Here is an 18,377-nt window from a genome sequence, read left to right as displayed (position 1 = left end):
AGTTCAAGGACAGAAAATCTCGTGTCCTTTAAGCTTAAAAAAAGCCCTTTTACACAAGGAAAATATTTTGGTCCATGCAATGTGGTTATAAATAAGTTAAGCATTTAAAGTTGGGCAAGTAGAAGGAAAGTTGGCCTGATTTAATCACGGGACAGTTGGAATCGGAGTTATGTCACCCAGGGTATGTCCACTGTGATGTTGATGTAGAAGGCAGGAAAAATTCTTCCTTGTTCTTCCAGCAGAGAGACTAAAGCCTTTGTTTACTGGTACGTGGTGACTGGCTCTGATACTGGTCTGCGCTCAGCTGCTGTAAAGCCCTGTGTCTCTTGTCTCCTCCTGCAGTCGGCTCCTCCAGTTCGGTGAGCTCGGTGGGCTCCTGCAGTGGCTGGGCTCCCCCAGTGGTTCCCCGCTGGGTCCTGGCACTGAAACCTTACACGGGCTGTACGAGGGGCCCTCAGCTCTCCGATACACCTTCCCCGAGACTGTCGCAACCAATATGGAGGCTGCCGTGACCTTTGAAGCCCCAGAACTACCTGAAGAAACTCTCATGGAGGTGCGTGCGTTTTTAAAAATATTTCTCAAGTGTGCTTAGAGCAACAGCCGATAATATTTTTGCATAAATTTGAGCAAACATGGGTGATTTTCATTTCTTTCCTCAAATGTTAGCACCAATGCTATTTTGTTTTAATCTGGTTTGTAGATGACCCTGTACCTGTGCTGATGTGGTTAACGTTTAGGGATGGGCTTTAAAGCAGGTCACAAGATAAGGGTGCAGTCGTGTAAACAGAGCTGTGTAGAAATAATTTCAGGTTTATTGTCACAGGCATCCATACCCAGGGTATAAATGCCATGGAAATTGGCTTTTAGCAGCAGCAGCACAGTGCAAAACCTAAATTATACATAACCTGCACAGCAGAAGAAACATATCCACACTAGTGCAAGTTGAGAGAGAGTACGTTCCGTAGAGTGTGATGAATCTTTGGAGTTCTCTACCCCAGCAGAGTCGGGGATTGTGGAGGCTGGAAGTATTTTAGATGCAGGCAACCATTTGAAAGTTTGAGCGTTATGGGGAGCTGGCACGGAAGAGGAGCTGAGGCCAGCACAAATCAGCCGTGATCATATTGAATGGCGGGGCAGGTTTGAGAGGCCGGGTGGCCTCCTCTTCATTGTGTTCTTGGGTGTTCAAACCCTACTGCATCCCAAGGAGAAATGATATTTTTTATAGCGAGGATGGCAGATTGTTCCTGCTCAACTCTTCCAAAGGCAGAGCTTTAAGCAGACAGAGCAGGAGTGGGGCAGCACTGCTGGACATGGACTCCTACTCCCTGCTCAGTGCTGGGGCAGTTAGGTATGGACAATAGGCACCAGTGTTGTCAGGGACTCCTGTGAACAAATAAGAATCTCTCGTTTGCCTGTTACTGTCTAATTGCTGAATTCTCTTGCCCTCCTGGTTGTAAACTTCCTATCTGGGGTGAGCTAAGGAGGGTGAGAGGGGAGATGGGAGCTACCCACTACAGATCTAGGCTTTCTACAAGATCTCCCAGCCCACTTGCTGTTTCGGGAGCCGGTGTGATGCCCCAGCAGTAGAAGAGTAGGAGGGTCATCAGTGGAGAGGGTGGTCCTACCCAGTGTGAAATGTTGTAGGGATGAAGCAGGCAGGCGCCCAGGCCTTGAGGGTTGCACAGGGTGTGATTGTTGACTGTGTGCTCACTGGGGCACGCGCTTGCTTCTGAGGCAGTTTCAGATTCAAGTCCCACCCCAGGCACTGGAACACCGACGCGACCCTGAGGGGTGCTGCCTTGTCGGTGTCCGCTACATGCTCTTGCTCGGGGTGTTAAGACCACACTCTGTAAGATGCTCTCTCTGTAAGATGCCTCTCTGTAAGGCGAGACTCTGTAAGACCCCACTCTGTAAAACCCCACGGATACTATTTGGAAGAAAATTAGGAAAATTTGCCCCAGAGATTTCAGGCAGGTGGTTTTCCCTTGGGAATTGCACAGAGGTTATCTGGCCATCGTTCTTTGTAGGATCTTGCTGTGCATAAATTGGCTGCCATGTTTCCTACATTGCAACAGTGGCTACACTTGCAAAAATACTCCCTTGGCGGTGAAATGCTTTGGGCCGTCCCACGGTTGTGACGAGCCATGTGAGATGCAATGGCGATGTTTTCCCTGCGTGGAGACTGCTCTTGCTGCTGGAGCAGTCAATGTCCCTTCTCGTTCACAGCAGGAGCACACGGAGATCCTGAAGAACCTTCGCTTCACGCTGGCCTTCGTTCACTGTGTGATGGAGATCGCCTCGGCCAGGGGGAGCTCGCTGGAGACCATGTCTGGCTTGGGCACCTCCACCAGCCAGCTTCAGGAGAGTGTGGTGGTCGATCAGATCAGCCTGCTGAGCAAGGAGTGGAGGTGAGGTTTGTGGGGAGGGAGGGGGAGGGGAAGAAGAAGGGGGCACTTCCAATCATTATTCACCAGTTCTGGTTCCATGACTACACTTCTTTCCACCCACGCCTCGCAGTTATGATTCCCACCCATGTTTTAGACCCCCTTGTGGCCGCACCTTCTCTACCCTGTAAGCCCCTACACCCCTCCTGGTCTCTGTAACTACCCCCCTCCTCCAGCCCCTACACCCCTACACCGACGCGAGGACGAGGTCAGGGGCCCGACCCAACGGAAGGCCCAGGCCCGACCCGAAGTGAGGCCGAGGACTGAGACCCGATCCGACGCAAGGCCCAGGCCCGAGGCCTAGCTCGAGGCCCAACCAGCTGGGCGCGACACCAGGGCCCCTCTGGATCAGAAGCCCGACCTGACGGAGCACCCGAGGCCGAGTCCCGACGCCAAAGCCCACCTCGACGACCCCACTTACCTGCTGAGGCAGCTCAAAGACACTTAACCTGTGTGGAAGCAACAACTTAACTCACAAGACAGCAGAATCCACTCCAGGTCTTTCAAGCTTACCTCCCAGTCCAGGGGGATCCACTTCAGGTCTTCCAAGTCTGTTCACTGGCAATCACTTACCTATTAGTCCAGGTGAATCTGCTCCAGGTCTTCAAAGTCTAGCAAGGAGAAGATACTTACCATCCAGTCCAGGGGAATCCACTCCAGGTCTTACAGGTCTGACCCTAAACAATAACTTACCTGGTGGCTCCACTTCAGGACCGAAGAGTCACCGATGCGTATCTCGGAAACGTGGCAAGAGGGCTGGGCTGCAGGTGAGGCTGAAGCAACGTGGATACAAGACTCCCCTCCCCAGCATACTCCTCGCTAATGTCCAGTCCATTGAGAACAAAGCTGATGAACTAAGGGCAAGACTGACCTACCAAAGAGAACTGAGGGACTGCTGTGTGCTGTGCCTCACTGAAACGTGGCTCACACCTGCCTCACCTGACTCTGCTATTCAACCTGACGGCTTCTCAATTCATCGAATGGACCGTACAGAGTCCTCAGGCAAAGTTAAAGGCGGAGGGGTCTAATTCTTAATAACTTGTGGTGCTCAGACGTGACGATCCTGGCGAGCTCCTGCTCACCCAGCCTGGAATATCCAATGGTGAAGTGTCAACCATTCTACCTGCCAAGGGAGTTCGCTTCAGCTATCCTAATGGCAGTCTACATACCACCACGGGCGGACATGAAGCCTGCACTCAATGAGCTATACTCCGTGGTCAACAACCTTGAGACAGGATACCCTGAGGCCCTCTTCATCATCGCAGGGGACTTCAATCAGGCCAACCCCAAGAGTGTGTTACAAAAATACTATCAGCACATCTCCTGCTCCACCAGGGGCGCCAACACCCTTGACCACTGCTATACAACCATCAAAGATGCCTTTCGAGCCACCCCTCGTCCTCACTTTGGGAAATCAGACCACCAGGCTGTGCTCCTCCTCCCTGCATACAAACAGAAGCTGAAACGGGAGGATCCGGTACGGAGAGTCGTGCAGTGCTGGTCTGAGGAAACAGATGAGCTCCTGCGTGACTGCTTTGAGACAGTGGACTGGTCCATGTTCACAGACTCAGCTGCCAGCCTAGATGAGTATGCCACCACCATCACAGACTTTATCAGCAAGTGTGTGGAGGACTGTGTACCAAAGAGGACAATACTGGTGTTCCATGGATGAACCGGGAGATCCACTCCCTACTGAAGGAGAGGACTGCTGCACACAAATCTGGTGATCCTGATCTGCACAAGAAATCGAGGTATGACCTTCAGAAAGCTATCAGGGATGCTAAGAGGCAATACCAACTCAAAATAGAGTCCCTGACCAGCCGCCAGTTATGGCAGGGCTTACATGCCATAACAGGCTACAAGACGAAGTCGGGCTGCATAGCTAACAACAGCGCATCCCTTCCTGATGAACTTAACGCATTCTATGCACATTTTGAACAGAAGGGAAGTGAATTGTCACCATCCACCCTGACAGCCTCCAATGCAGCTGAACTTGTGATCACAGTGGAGGACGTAAGATCAGTCTTCCGGAGAGTGAACACGGGGAAAGCACCTGGCCCAGATGGTGTCCCTGGCCGCGTGATCAGGTCTTGTGCTGATCAGCTGGCAGAAGTATTTGCAGACATATTCAACCTCTCCCTGCTTCAATCTCAGGTTCCCTCCTGTTTTAAGAAGACCACTGTCATCCCGGTACCAAAGAAAAGTAAGGTAACATACCTCAATGACTACCGACCAGTGGCTCTGACATCCACCATCATGAAGTGCTTTGAGAGGTTGGTCATGGAACACATCAATCTAGCCTACCAGACAACCTGGACCCATTGCAATTCGCCTATCGGCGAAACAGATATCTCCCTGGCCCTACACTCAGCTCTGGAGCATCTGGACAGTAAGGACACTTATGTTAGACTATTGTTTATTGACAACAGCTCTGCCTTCAATACAATAATTCCAAGCAAGCTTGTCACCAAACCCTGAGACCTAGGACTCAACACCTCCCTCTGTAACTGGATCCTTGACTTTCTAACAAACAGACCGCAATCAGTGAGGATAGGCAGCAATACCTCCGGCACAATTATTCTCAACACTGGTGCCCCACAAGGCTGTGTCCTCTACTCTACTCCCTATACACTCATGACCGTGTGGCCAGATTCTGCTCTAACTCCATCTACAAGTTTGCAGATGATACCACTGTTGTAGGCCGTATCTCAAACAGCAATGAGTCGGAGTACAGGAAGGAGATAGAGAGCTTAGTGGAATGGTGTCATGACAACAACCTTTCCCTCAATGTCAACAAAACAAAAGAGCTGGTCATTGACTTCAGGAAAGGGGGTGGTGTACATGCACCTGTCTACATCAATGGTGCTGAGGTCGAGAGGGTTGAGAGCTTCAAGTTCCTGGGTGTGAACATCACCAACAGCCTGTCCTGATCAAATCACGTAGATGCCACGGCCAGGAAAGCTCACCAGTGCCTCTACTTCCTCAGGAGGCTAAAGAAATTTGGTTTGTCCCCTTTGACTCTCACCAACTTTTACAGATGCACCATAGAAAGCATCCTATCTGGATGTATCATGGCTTGGTGCGGCAACTGCTCTGCCCAGGACCGCAAGAAGCTGCAGAGAGTTGTGGACACAGCCCAGCGCATCACAGACACCAGCCTCCCCTCCTTGGACTCTGTCTTTACTTCTCGCTGCCTTGGTGAAGCAGCCAGCATAATCAAAGACCCCACCCACCCAGGACATTCTCTCTTCTCTCCTCTTCCATCGAGTAGAAGATACAGGTGCCTGAGGGCACGTACCACCAGACTTAAGGACAGCTTCTACCCCACTGTGATAAGACTACTGAACGGTTCCCTTATACAATGAGATGGACTCTGACCTCACGATCTACCTTGTTGTGACCTTGCACCTTATTGCACTGCACTTTCTCTGCAGCTGTGACACTTTACTCTGTACTGTTACTGTTTTTACCTGTACTACTTCAATGCACTTTGTACTAACTCAATGTAACTGCACTGTGTAATGAATTGACCTGTACAATCGGTTTGTAAGACAAGTTTTTCACTGTACCTCGGTACAAGTGACAATAATAAACCAATACCAATACGTCCCTGTCTCTGTAATCCCCTCCAGCACCTACACCCCTCCTGTCTCTGTCATCCCCTCCCAGCCCCTACACCCCTCCCTGTTTCTTCAGCCAGAGGGTGGTGAATCCATGGAATTGCCACAGACGGCTGTGGAGGCCAAGTCATTGGGTGTATTTAAGGCAGAGATTGATGGGCTCTTGATTGGTGAGGGGGTTATGGGGAGAAGGCAGGAGAATGGGGTTGAAAAATAAATCAGCTACCATTGAATGGCAGAGCAGATTTGATGGGCTGAATGGCCTAATTCTGCTCCTATATCTTATGGGAGTGACCCACGTTGTCACACACTCCACACTTGCAGGGTCAGAGGGACACTGACACGCTCGCACCTTCCTTCCCTGACTCTCGTTTCCTGCGTTTTTATTTTGCAGTTACGCAGAGCAGCTGGTCCTCAATATGAAGGTGGCAGAGCTCCTGTCAACGGCTTTACATCTGAGCAAGAGCCAGATCAAGGCGGGCAGACTGTGCCCATCGTCGAGTGTTAAACAGGGTTAGCTCTAGTGTGGATGTGAACTAATTTCGGTGTCCCGTGACACACACGTGATCGTGAATGGTTTGTATGGAGCTTCAAATGATAAAACAAAGTCAAGGTCTTCTCAGTCCACCTTTGAGACAGGTGCAAGACAGGGACAAAGGCATTATGTGATCTGTCTGGTCAGGAGTCATTGAGTCACAGAATGATTGGGCTCAGAAGGAGCTGATTTGGCCCATCACACCTGTACTAACTCTTTGAAAGAGTCTCCATGTTGACCCATCCCTCAGCTCTACCTCAGTTGCCCGTTTATCTCTCATTCGCTCTTGTGAAGACAATCCAACATGCAGGAGAGTTTGATCTCTGTCCCTTTGTGGTAGGCTTTTGAAAAACGCACCAAAGTCTGTCGCTCAGTAACTGCTGTCGGTTAGCAGACATGTTCATTTGGGAACAGACTCAGCCAATCACAACACCCTTAGAAAACCGCCCACAAAACTGGCTGCTGTTTCCTGGCCAGTTAAGGAGCCTCTGGTTTCATCAAAAAGCCTGTGTGTGTCACGGAGCTGTGGGACCTTCCATAGCCTTTCCCCAGAGAGTCGCGGAATGGAATGGAATGGAACTGGATCGACAGAGTGTTCTGAGCGTCAGGTGTTCAATCCACCAGACTGAAGAAAGTCCCCTTCCCCATCACGACAACTTTCCAAAGCAGGGGAGTGATGTGCTATGTTTATTGAGGAATAATATGATCCCACTCCTGCCTCTTCCTAATGGGGATTTCCCATGTAAACATCACACTGTAGTTACACTGTCTAAACTTCAACAAGCAAGTGCTGGCTAGAATCTGCCTGTTCTGGGATACTGGTGTTGTATGTGGGGCAGGTTCAAAAACTTGAGTCTTGCATTTCGGGTCCCTGGGCTCATGTGGAGGCTTTTTCCCCACTGTTTTTATCTTTAGAGAATCAGCTGCTACCAATCCAAGTAATCCCACCTACACAGACAAGGGGGTCCACCCACAGGTAGTCTCTGGGTGAAATGGGATTTCAGGGCAACTTGATTTAACTTAGCCCAGATTCCAACACCTTGTATTTTTCCATTGCAGGAGTACTTTGAGTTGATAGTGTATGTATTACAAAGCAAAACTCCAGACAGGTTAGGAAGCTGTGGAATAAAACAGCTTGGAATACTCAGGCAGAAATGGAACTAACACTTCAGGATGAAGACCCTTCAGCAGAACTGGAAAAGTTAGTTCTAAACTGCAGAGAGTGCGGAGGCCTGAAACATTCACTGTTTCTCTCTCCGCAGACACTGCCTGACTTGCTGAGTGTATCCAGCATTTTCTGGGTTTTTTTAATTTCAGGTTTCCAGAATCTGCAGGATTTTGAATTTCAAGCTGAGCGAGAGGTGTCCCTGAGTCTGACTTGTTCCCCAGGGTTGCTGCCATTTTGTTCCCAGCTCCCTGCTGAAACCACATCACAGATCACAGCGACAGGCTGCGTTAATTCAATAACTCCCCATCTCCCTTGCAGCTGATTACCTTATTAATTTTGATCATTAATATGTGTGCCCTGGTGATTGACCCTCCCCCACCACAGACGGTTCCTTCATGTCCACTTTATCAAAGCCTCAGAGTTGATTCTCTGCATCAATTGGCATTCCAAATCACCACCTCCCAACCTTTGCCATCAGCCTCGGAACAGTTCCCTGTGACGCCTATAAGCTAAAAATGTAGAAAAAAAAGGAGTTGGTTCGACCCCTCAACCCCTGCTCCACCATTCCATCAGATATAGGAGCAGAATTAGTCCATTCGGCCCATTGAGTCTGCTGCGCCATTCAATCATGGCTGATTTTTTTCAAACCCATCCTCCCAACATCTCCCTGTAACCCTTAACCCCTTTACCAATCAAGAACCTTAAATACTTGGCCTCCACAGCCGTCTGTGGCACCAAATTCCACAGATTCACCACCCTCTGGCTGAAGGAATTCCTCTGTATCAAAGTTCTAAAGGGACCTCCCTTTATTCTGAGGCTGTGCCCTCAGATCCTGGACTCTCCCACTGATGGAAACATCCTCTCCACGTCTACTCTATCCAGGCCTTTCAGTATCAGTGGGTTTCAATGAGATCCCAATTCATCATTCTGAACTCCATTGAGGACAGACTCAGAGCGATCAAACACTCCTCCTACGTTAACCCTTCCAATTCTGATCATGGCTGATTTTCTGTTTCAATCCCATATACCCACGATCTCCCTACGTCCCTTGTTCTCTCTTGTGTCTAGAGATCCATCTTAAATATATTCAGTGTTTTGGCCTCCACCTGCTGGGGCAGAGAATTCCACAGCTTCAGCACTCTCGAAGTGAAGAAACTTCTCATCTCAGTCCTCAATGTCTTACCCTGGTTCCAGACTCCTGAGCCGGGGAAACATCTTCCCTGCATCCAGTCTGTCGAGCCCTGCCAGAATTTGGTGCACTTCTGTGAGGTCTTCTCTCATTCTTCTAAACTCCAGTTGACCACAGGCCCAGTTGACCCAATCTCCTCATACAATAGTTCCACCACCCCAGGAGTCAATCTAGTTAAAGATGGAAAGAGATTGCATTAATCCATCATGTTTCAGGACGCGGACAGTCCCACTACTTATGAAGACACAAGAGACGGCAGATACTGGAACCTAGAGCAACTTAGAAAGTGCTGGAGGAACTCAGCGGGTCGGGCAGCATCTGTGGAGGGAAATGGACAGTTGACGTTTCAGGTTGAGACCCTTCAGGAAATATCGACTGTCCATTCCCCTCCACAGATGCTGCCTGACCCGCTGAGTTCCTCCAGCATCTCGTGTGTTGCTCCCATTACTTACGAAGAGTCGCCTCTCACTCAGTTGCTAGCACTCTTGCCTCTAAGTCAGAAACCTCAAGTTCTGTTCTAGGGATGTGAGCACAATTCCAGGGTGACCCTTCAGAGGTGCTGATGTGCAGCTGAAACATTAAACCATATTTTCTTCAGTTAAATGTTGAAAATACATGAACTTACGTTGAACAGGCACTGGGGTAATTTTTATTTTGGCCAATGTCCTTCACTGACCATGAGGGGACGTTGGATGTTCGTTGAGACTGAAAAATGAATTGTATGTGATTGGCAGTAAGGTGTCTTACAACATTGTGTGCTGGTAAAATAAATGTGAGTGTTTTCATTGTGGCAATGTAGTGGGATAGGGGATTAGTGGGTAAAAGATCTCTCATTTCAGTCTGAGCAGAAGGTCTAATAATAGGCTGTGTTCCCCCAGTGGTAAAGAAGCTGAATGAACACTACAAGTCGTGTGTGTCGCTGTGCCGCTCCCTGACGGTCAGACTCCAGAGGTTCTTCGTTGACAAGCAGCGGCTCATGGACAGAATTAACAGCATTGCCGCGGAGAAGCTCATCTACAGCCACACTGTGCAAATGGTAACGGGTCATTTCTGCCTCATGAGGTTCCTCACAGACACCCAGAGGTCACTGACCGAGTGGGGGGTGCGGGGCACGGCAAGAAAGCTGAAGAAACTGGGAGGGGGCTCGGGGGTGGGGGGGGGGGGGGGTTAGTGGGGAGTCTGCTGGGTGTCAGGTAGAGTTCACGTACTCAGTCCCAGCTTTCTCCCTTCCCCACAGCCTGCTGATCTGTTCGCCTTGGCCCCAACCCAGTGTGGGCTCTGCTCAACAACCGTACCCCACCGAGCATGCCAGCTCCACCTCGGGGACCTCTCTGCATCCTCCGCCACTAGTGGCCCTGCCTTCAGCTGCCTGGCTCCTGAGTTCTGAAATTCCCTCCCTAAACTTCTCTGCCTCTCCCTCCTCCTTTGCGAAGCCCCTTCATACCTGCCTCTCTGCCCAAAGCTTTGGTGGTCTGCTAAACCTGTGACAAATTCACTTGATAACGATGCTTCATAGAAAACGTCCTATCTGGATGCATCACGGCTTGGTATGGCAACTGCCCGTGACCACAAGAAACTGCAATAGGATGGACTCTTGACCTCACAATCTACCTCATTATGACCTTGCACCTTATTGTCTGCCTGCACTGCACTTTCTCTGTAACTGTAACACTTTATTCTGCATTCTGTTATTGTTTTCCCTTGTACTACTTCCATGCACTGTGTAATGAATTGACCTGTGCGATCGGTATGCAAGACAAGTTTTTCACCGTACCTCGGTACAAGTGACAGTAATAAACCAATTCCAATTCCTGTGATATGGCTTGGGATGCTTCCCTATGTTACTGACGGCAGGTGGCTGATGATTGTTAATTCTTGGTTTATTATTGTCAAATGTACTGAGGTACAGTGAAAAACTTGTCTTGCATACCGATCATACAGATCAATTCATTACACAGTGCATTGAGGTCGTTCAGGGTAAAACAATAACAGAATGCAGAATAAAATGTTACAGCTACAGAGAAAGTGCAGTGCAGGCAGACAATAAGGTGCAAGGGTCATAATGAGGTAGATTGTGAGGTCAAGAGTCCATCTTATTGTACTAGGGAACTGTTCAATAGTCTTATAACAGCAGGATAGAAGCTGTCCTTGAGCCTGGTGGTACGTGCTTTCAGGCTTTTGTATCTTCTGCCCGATGGGAGGAGGGAGAAGAGAGAATGTCTGGGGTGTCTTTGATGATGCTGGCTGCTTTACCGAGGCAGCGAGAAGTGACACCAGAGGCCAGGTTCCATCCCAACTCTTGCAGTTCACTCCTACAGATAATGGATCACCCGTATTCCCCAGTGGCTTATTAGCAGATGTCTGACAAGATTTTGGAAGGACGTGTGGCAAACAGGAACTACAACTGACTGTAGGAACTTCAAGAAAAAGCAATGAGGAAGTAATAAGGTGGTAAAAGGGAATTGCCAGGAGGAACTTCCCGGGGATATTGAATGTACCCAAACATTTTATAGATGAGTTAAAGAACCTGGTGTCAATGTGAAGCCCATTAGTGATGAGCGATGTTGTAGTCACCAGTAAGGATGTGACATTTGTGTTAAACTCTAACAGAAGTTGGAGCTGGGGAAGGCCATTTGAACTTGTTCTGTCATTCAATAAAATGGTGTCGGATCCATTTTCCTACTGACCCCGATCTCTCAGTTCCCCAGGTGCCCAAAAGTCTGCTGATCTCGAGCTTGAACATACTCGCGGGCTGAGCATCTGACACTCTCTGGGGGGGAGGGGGGTGTTCCAAAGATCCACTGCCCTCTTTTTGTTTTCCCTAGGTCGAAATGTTGAATGCGAGAGAGCGTAGCTCTAAGGTGAGAGGGGGAAAGTTTAAAGGAGATGTGCGGGGCAGTTTTTTACACAGAGAGTGGTGGGTGCCTGGAATGTGCTGCCAGGGGTGGGGGTGGAAGCAGATACGATAGTGGCGTTCAAGAGGCAACTTGATAAACACATGAATGTGCAGGGACTGGAGAGATTCGGATCATGTGCAGGCAGAAGAGATTTACTTTAATTTGGCATCATGTTCGGCACAGACATTGTGGGCTGAAGGGCCTGTTCCTGTGCTCTATTGTTCTACATCCATCCATCTCCACAGTGGCAGAAGCAGTTAAAGTATCATAAGTTAATGGTAACCCATGTAAAATAGGATGGATAAAATAATGGGGCTTGAGATCTCACCGCAGGACACCTAGAATAAAGGGGCGATTACAAATGTGCCCTGATTTTTCACAGCTCTTTCATGTCGGGGAGAGTGACCTCGGACTGTAACATTGCTAATTTCAGTTCATTATTTGAGAAGGGAGAGAGATGGAGAAACTAAACAGCAGTAGGTAATTTACTGGAATCTATTAACAGAACAGAGGAACTAAGCACCTGATCAAGAGGTGTCGAGCTGGATTTGTGAAGGGCAGTTTGCGTGTGACTGATCTGGTTTACTAATTTGAAGATATTAGTATGATGGTTATCGAAGTGTCTTAATTGTTGTCTAGGGACTGCCAGAAGGCAGCCAATAAGATTTTTCAAGAGATTTTAATTTTTGCAGAAGTGAATGTACAGAGAGTTGGAGGAATCCTTGTGATGTGGGTCAGTAATTGGTGGGAGATTGGAGACACGACAGAAGGAAAAAGAAACCATCTCATTGGCAAGAAGTGGTATGAAAGGTGTTCCCTGGGGAGCCATACTGGGACCTCAGCTTAAACTTGAGTTGGGTTGAATAGAACAGGGGCTGTACATCCGGTATAGGTGCTGCCTGTTTGTGTTCAGGGCTACTCCTACCACAACTGCAACTTCCTGCCTCCTTATTTCCTTGCACCTCTTTGACTTATTCTCCCACATCCCTTTGATACTTTCACGCAGTCATAGGGAGAACATGCAAACTCCACACAGACAACACCCGAGGTCGGGATTGAACCCAGATCCCTGGAGCAGTGAGGCAGCAACAGTAGCTACTGTACCATTGTGGCTCACCTGTTAGGAGTCACAATAAATAGTGCACACTTATCGGCAGGATATGGAGGCTTTAGAAAGGGTGCAGAGGAGGTTCACCAGGATGCTGCCTGGATTAGAGTGTCTGAGCTATAAGGAGCAGTTGGACAAACTTGGATTGTTTTCTCTGGAGCGGCAGAGGCTGAGGGGAGACCTGGTAGAAGTTTATGAGAGGCATAGATAGGGTAGACAGACAAGGTCTTTCTTCTGGGGTGGAAATGTCAGAAACTAGAAGTGCATGAGTTTAAGGTGAGGGGTAAAGTTTAAAGGAAATCTGTGAGCCATCTCTCTCACACAGAGTGGTGGGTGCCTGGAATGCACTTTCAGGGGTGGTGGTGGACCACGTGCAGGCAGTTGGGGATAGTTTAGATTGGCATCATGGTCGGCACAGACGTGGTAGGCTGAGGGACCCATTCCTGTGCTGGACTGTTGTATGTTCTACATGTGTGCAGGGCTTTGATAAGTTAAGTGGCTTCCACATTTCATTCATTACAACAGTAACCACTTCCAAAGGAGATTGGCTGCAAAATACTTCGGGATATTCCAAAGTCACCACAGCCTTTTGGGAGAGTGGGAGCAGAAACTTGTTTGGTGAAGAGGGGTGGTGAAGGACCTGGGAGCCTGTGCACGCATATTGGAACCTAGGGACAGTGGGAGGCCATTCAGCCTCTCAAATCTGTTCCATCTTTCAATGTGATCATGGTGACCTGTGATCCAACTCCACACACCAGCCCATGTTCTTTAGTAGCTCTGGGTAACAAAAAAACTATAGGCTCACAATTTACCTTAATCCAGCAGAAAGTTCCAAATTTTTCGTCACTCACTGTGGATTTCCTGATTTCAGTCTTGAAACCCTAGATCTAGACTCAGACTCTGCGCCCAAGTTGTAGACTGCCCGACCAGTGGAAATAATCCCCGATCACGTCCACTAACACCTTGAAGACTGCATTCAAACCTCCCCTTTTCCTCTGGAGCGGCGGAGGCTGAGGGGAGAACTGATGGAAGCTTATAAAATTATGAGAGGTATCAATGAAGTAGTCAGAATCATTTTCTTAGGGTTGAAATGTCAAACACTAGAGGACGTGCATTTGAAGTGAGAGGGGGAAGGTTTAAAGGAGATGTGCGGGGCAAGAGAGCAGTGGGTGCCTGGAACAGGCTGCCAGGGGTGGGGGTGGAGGCAGATACGATAGAGGTGTTCAAAAGGCTTTTAGATAGGCATGTGGATGTGCAGGGATTGGAGGGATATGGACCATGTGCAGGCAGAAGGGACTGGTGTAATATGGTATTGTGTTGGGCACAGACATGGTGGTGAAGGGCCTGTTCCTGTGCTGTAATATGTTGGAAATCTTCTAAACCAGACAGTACAAATGTAGTCCCCATGGAGCCCTGTTGAAGGTTTAAGGCCTCAGTGTGCATCAGATGAACGGCCGCCGTGCTATTGTCTCATTTCAGGTGCAGTCGACGGCGCTGGATGAGATGTTCCAACAGGGGCAGGACTGCATTCAGCGATACCAGAAGGCGCTACTGTTGATGGAGGGTCTCTCGCAGATCATCACTGACCACGAGGACGTGGGCAACATCAACAAGTGTAAGTGCTTTACTCAGAGAGTCGGGCAGCATGGAAATGGGCCCTTCGGCCCAACTGGTCTATCCCAACCGAGATTCCTATCCAAGCTGGTCCCATTTGCCCGCATTTGACCCATTTCCCTCGAAACCTTTCCTATCCATGGACCTGTCCAAGTACCTTTTGAATGTTGATGTACCTGCCTCAACCACTTCCTCTGGCAGCTCGTCCTATATACACACCACCTCTGGGTGAAAAAGTTGCCCCTGAAGTTCCTATTAAATCTCTCCCCTCTCACCTTATTCCCCAACCCTGGGGAAAAGACTGTGTGCATTCACCCTATCTATGCCCCTCATGGTTTTATACACCTCTATAAGATCACCCATCATTCACCTACACTCCAATGAAAAAATGTCCCAAACTGCTCAACCTCTCTCCATAACTCAGTCCTTCGAGTCCTGGCAACATCCTCGTAAATCTCCTCTGCACTCTTTCCAGCGTAATGGCATCTTTCCTATGGCAGCGTGACCAAAACTGAACAGAATACTCCCAAGTGCAACCTCACTCCCACCAGGGGCACATCCTCTTCAGGCCTCCTGAAAAAAATCATGAAAGCTGAACTCAACCCATGGCTTTACATTGACTTGACTGAGCTGGTAGGATTCATTAGTTTGCCATGGAAACCTGCTCTGATAGAGGTGCTTTGATTGTAGTCATTAGATGACCAGCTTCATTATTGGACATTCTAACGTCTGATTATAGAATTAGAATTTCAATCTTTCCTCATCCGTTCAATCTTTCCTCATGAAACAATTCCTTCATCCCAGGAATCAACTTATCCAACCTTCTCTCAGTTATATTCCCCTTTAAATAAGGATACCAAGTATGGTCCCACCAAACCGCAAGCAGTGGGAGCATGGCTTCTTCCCCCTTGCCCGCCATCCATTTGCAATGTACAGGATATTGGTCGGGCCACATTTGGAGTACTGAGTACAGTTCTGGAGGCCCTGTCATTAAACTGGAGACTGAGTAAAAAAAGGTTTACGAGGATGTTACTAGGACTAGAGGGCTTGAGTTATAAAAAGGGCCTGGATAAGCTGGTGGCTTTTTCCCTGGAGTGAGGGGTGACATTGTAGAGGTTTATAAAATCTTGAGGGGAATGGATAAAGTGAATAGCCAAAGTCTTTTCCCCAGGGTAGGGAAGTCCAAAACTAGAGGGCTTAGATATAGGGTGAAAGGGGAAAGATTATAGGGGACCTGGGGGGCAGAGGGTGGTGGGTATATGCCAACGGAAGTGGTTGAGGTAGGTATAATTGCCACATTTAAAAGACATTTGGGCAGGTACCTGGATAGGAAAGGTTCAGAGGGATATGGGCCAAATGTGGGCAATGGGACTAGCTCTGGCATCTTGGTCAGCATGGACGAGTTGGGCCAAAGGGCCTATTAGCTCTATGACCAACTTTGCAATTTGATTTTTTGAAATTATCTCAGCACTTACATGGTGACTTCTGATGATTTTAATAAGAGGATGACCAGATGTCCCAAGCACCGCCTTTAATAGTCTCAGTTTCTAATAGTTTCTCTTTCCAACCCCAAATGTATGCTTCATTTGCCTGCTCACTTACCCCATCCAAAACCCTGTGACCGCTCTATCTCCCTGTGCAGACACCTTCTGCCCTCCTCAAACTTACTGCCTTTCTTTGTGTCACTGCAAACTTGGATATATTACTCTTGTTCCCTTCTACCTCTACTGTCTCCCCCATATCCACCCTCAACAAGTATTAACTTTGTTCGCTCCAGTTTCCCTTCATAAAACCATATTGACCCTGCTACCCAAACATGTTGTTCAAAGTGCTCTGTTATCACTGTTCTGTGCATTTAACATAAGATGTATTGGGCCTGGTTTCTAGGTAAGCAATGCATCGAGCGCAGGTTGTCTGCATTACATCCAGGACTGTGCGCGTGAAGCTTTCAAGATGGAAGTCCTTCCCACTTCTTACATCTTGCGTTGCCTGGAATTCCTGGACACTGCTTCGGAACAATCCCAGTTGGCGATCTCCCCCTCTGAAATGGACAGGGTGTTTTGTTTCTTAACTATTGCCTTGCAAACCAAGGGGCTCCTTGTGAACAGTAAGTGGGAGCTGCTTTTCCTGCAGGTCCAACCCAGTTGTAGACTTCACCATTCTGCAGCACATGTCCATTGCTGAGAACTTTTCGTCTCGTGGTAACAGAAGAGCAGAGGGTGCCAACAAGGAATCCTCTCCGATGTTACACTGGGCTGAAAGGATGCCACTGCCTGTTTTAAATAACCAACAATCAGTTGATCCATTGATGAAGAGAGTTGCAGACTTGCCACTGAAGGAAGTCAGTGAGGCATTTGCATAGCGACAAAGCTTCCTGGGTTTTGGTTTTGTTTTTCATCGAATGCTGCCTTGAAGCACTTTTCTCACTTTTTTCAATGGTGTTAATCACATATGCACACTCACACAGTCACTCACAGTATCGCGCGCACACACACACCACACCTGCACACACTGACCTGGGAAATGAAGGTGCACTTTACATTAAGCTTGGTTATAAACTTGAACCACACCACCGCTCATCCCACATTATCACAGGACGGACCCAAAGCTACAGATTCCCACCCCGCCCCGGGTTCGAACCCTTACCCCCTCCAACCTCGTCTGTTCTTACGTTGCACTATTGGCTAATTTGGGTCTGGAGAAAGTACATGGCAGTTTGGGGTAAGTGTGTGTGCGTCCCACTTGTTCCTCAGTTACAGCTTCCCAATGAGTTCCACACCGCAACAGACAATCACGTCTCTAGACTCTTCTCTTGGACTTCTTCCCTTGCTCCTGGGTTTTGTGATGTGTGCGTGTGTGTGTGTGTATGTACCTTCTCTCGTAGGTGAATGCAGCAAGATTACGAATGAACGCGAGTGTGAATGCAAGAGTGCAGAGTGTGACCGGGACTGCATTTGCAGTAGCGAATGGTCACTTGAATGTAGTGGCATGGTCGGACTTTAAGACTACTCGTGATTTACGAATTGTCAGCCAATGATTTCCTTACACTCTTTCCCTTAAATACTTGAAAATTACCCACTGTGTGTATACAAGAATATATATATATAACAATGATATCAGTGCCACCAAGCTTGTTGCAAGAGGTTTAAAGTAACCCCTTGGTGTGTAAGATAAATGTTGTCAGTAAGTATTTATTGCCTTGAAGTCAGAGATGGAAGCAGAACGGAGTGACTACTCAAAGTGTCACCTGCTCCTGAGGCAACCTGATCATGGTCATTCCTCCACTGTCGCAAGGTAGATACGTAGCTTTTGTTGTTTTTTTTGACTCGTTTCCCAGGAGCTGGGGTTCAGCTCGTTCTTATATATTCAGGTTGAACTGTTCAATGTGTGTTTTGTTAAAATGCTGGAAATGTATTTTTTTTTGTTCTGTTTTTATTTCTGTGTGTGATGTAACTTCATTTTTATTTTGAATTGTACGAAACTGAAAAGAAACAATTGAATAAATCTGACATAAACTCTTTGCTGTTCACCTGTCCACACCTGATGGGAGAGAGTTGGAGATCATGTGTTGGCTTCCCTGTGTTCGGATTGGCTGCTGGGGTTTGGTAACACCTGGTGGCCACTGCCAGGCCTGGGCAGCCTTTGAGGTGAATGTAAGACAATAGCTTCAGACTCGATCCTATTGTCTGTCCCATAAATAGAGAATGGTGAGGATACTCAGCAGGTCAGGCAGCTTCTGTCGAGAGAGAAACAGGATCAGCATTTCAGGTTAAAAATGGGGAAACAAGTTGAGGGGATGAGG

The 18,377-nt window shown here is 48.2% G+C and overlaps 1 protein-coding gene across 1 annotated transcript in view; it reads left to right on the top strand.

Moving 5' to 3' along the window:
- The window catches only part of ulk1b (unc-51 like autophagy activating kinase 1), a 101,347-nt gene extending 83,252 nt beyond the window's left edge, over positions 1-18,095 (top strand). The window contains 7 exon segments of the mRNA XM_052032212.1: positions 343-434; positions 437-553; positions 2,227-2,408; positions 6,459-6,577; positions 9,835-9,992; positions 14,441-14,576; positions 16,463-18,095. Of these exon segments, the coding sequence (XP_051888172.1) occupies positions 343-434; positions 437-553; positions 2,227-2,408; positions 6,459-6,577; positions 9,835-9,992; positions 14,441-14,576; positions 16,463-16,518 (860 nt within the window). The 3' untranslated portion in view covers positions 16,519-18,095.
- Positions 18,096-18,377: the final 282 nt, after the last annotated feature.

Source organism: Pristis pectinata, chromosome 17 (genome assembly GCF_009764475.1).
Source record: "Pristis pectinata isolate sPriPec2 chromosome 17, sPriPec2.1.pri, whole genome shotgun sequence".
Classification (NCBI taxonomy): domain Eukaryota; kingdom Metazoa; phylum Chordata; class Chondrichthyes; order Rhinopristiformes; family Pristidae; genus Pristis; species Pristis pectinata.
This window is presented reverse-complemented; position numbering and strand designations above follow the sequence as displayed.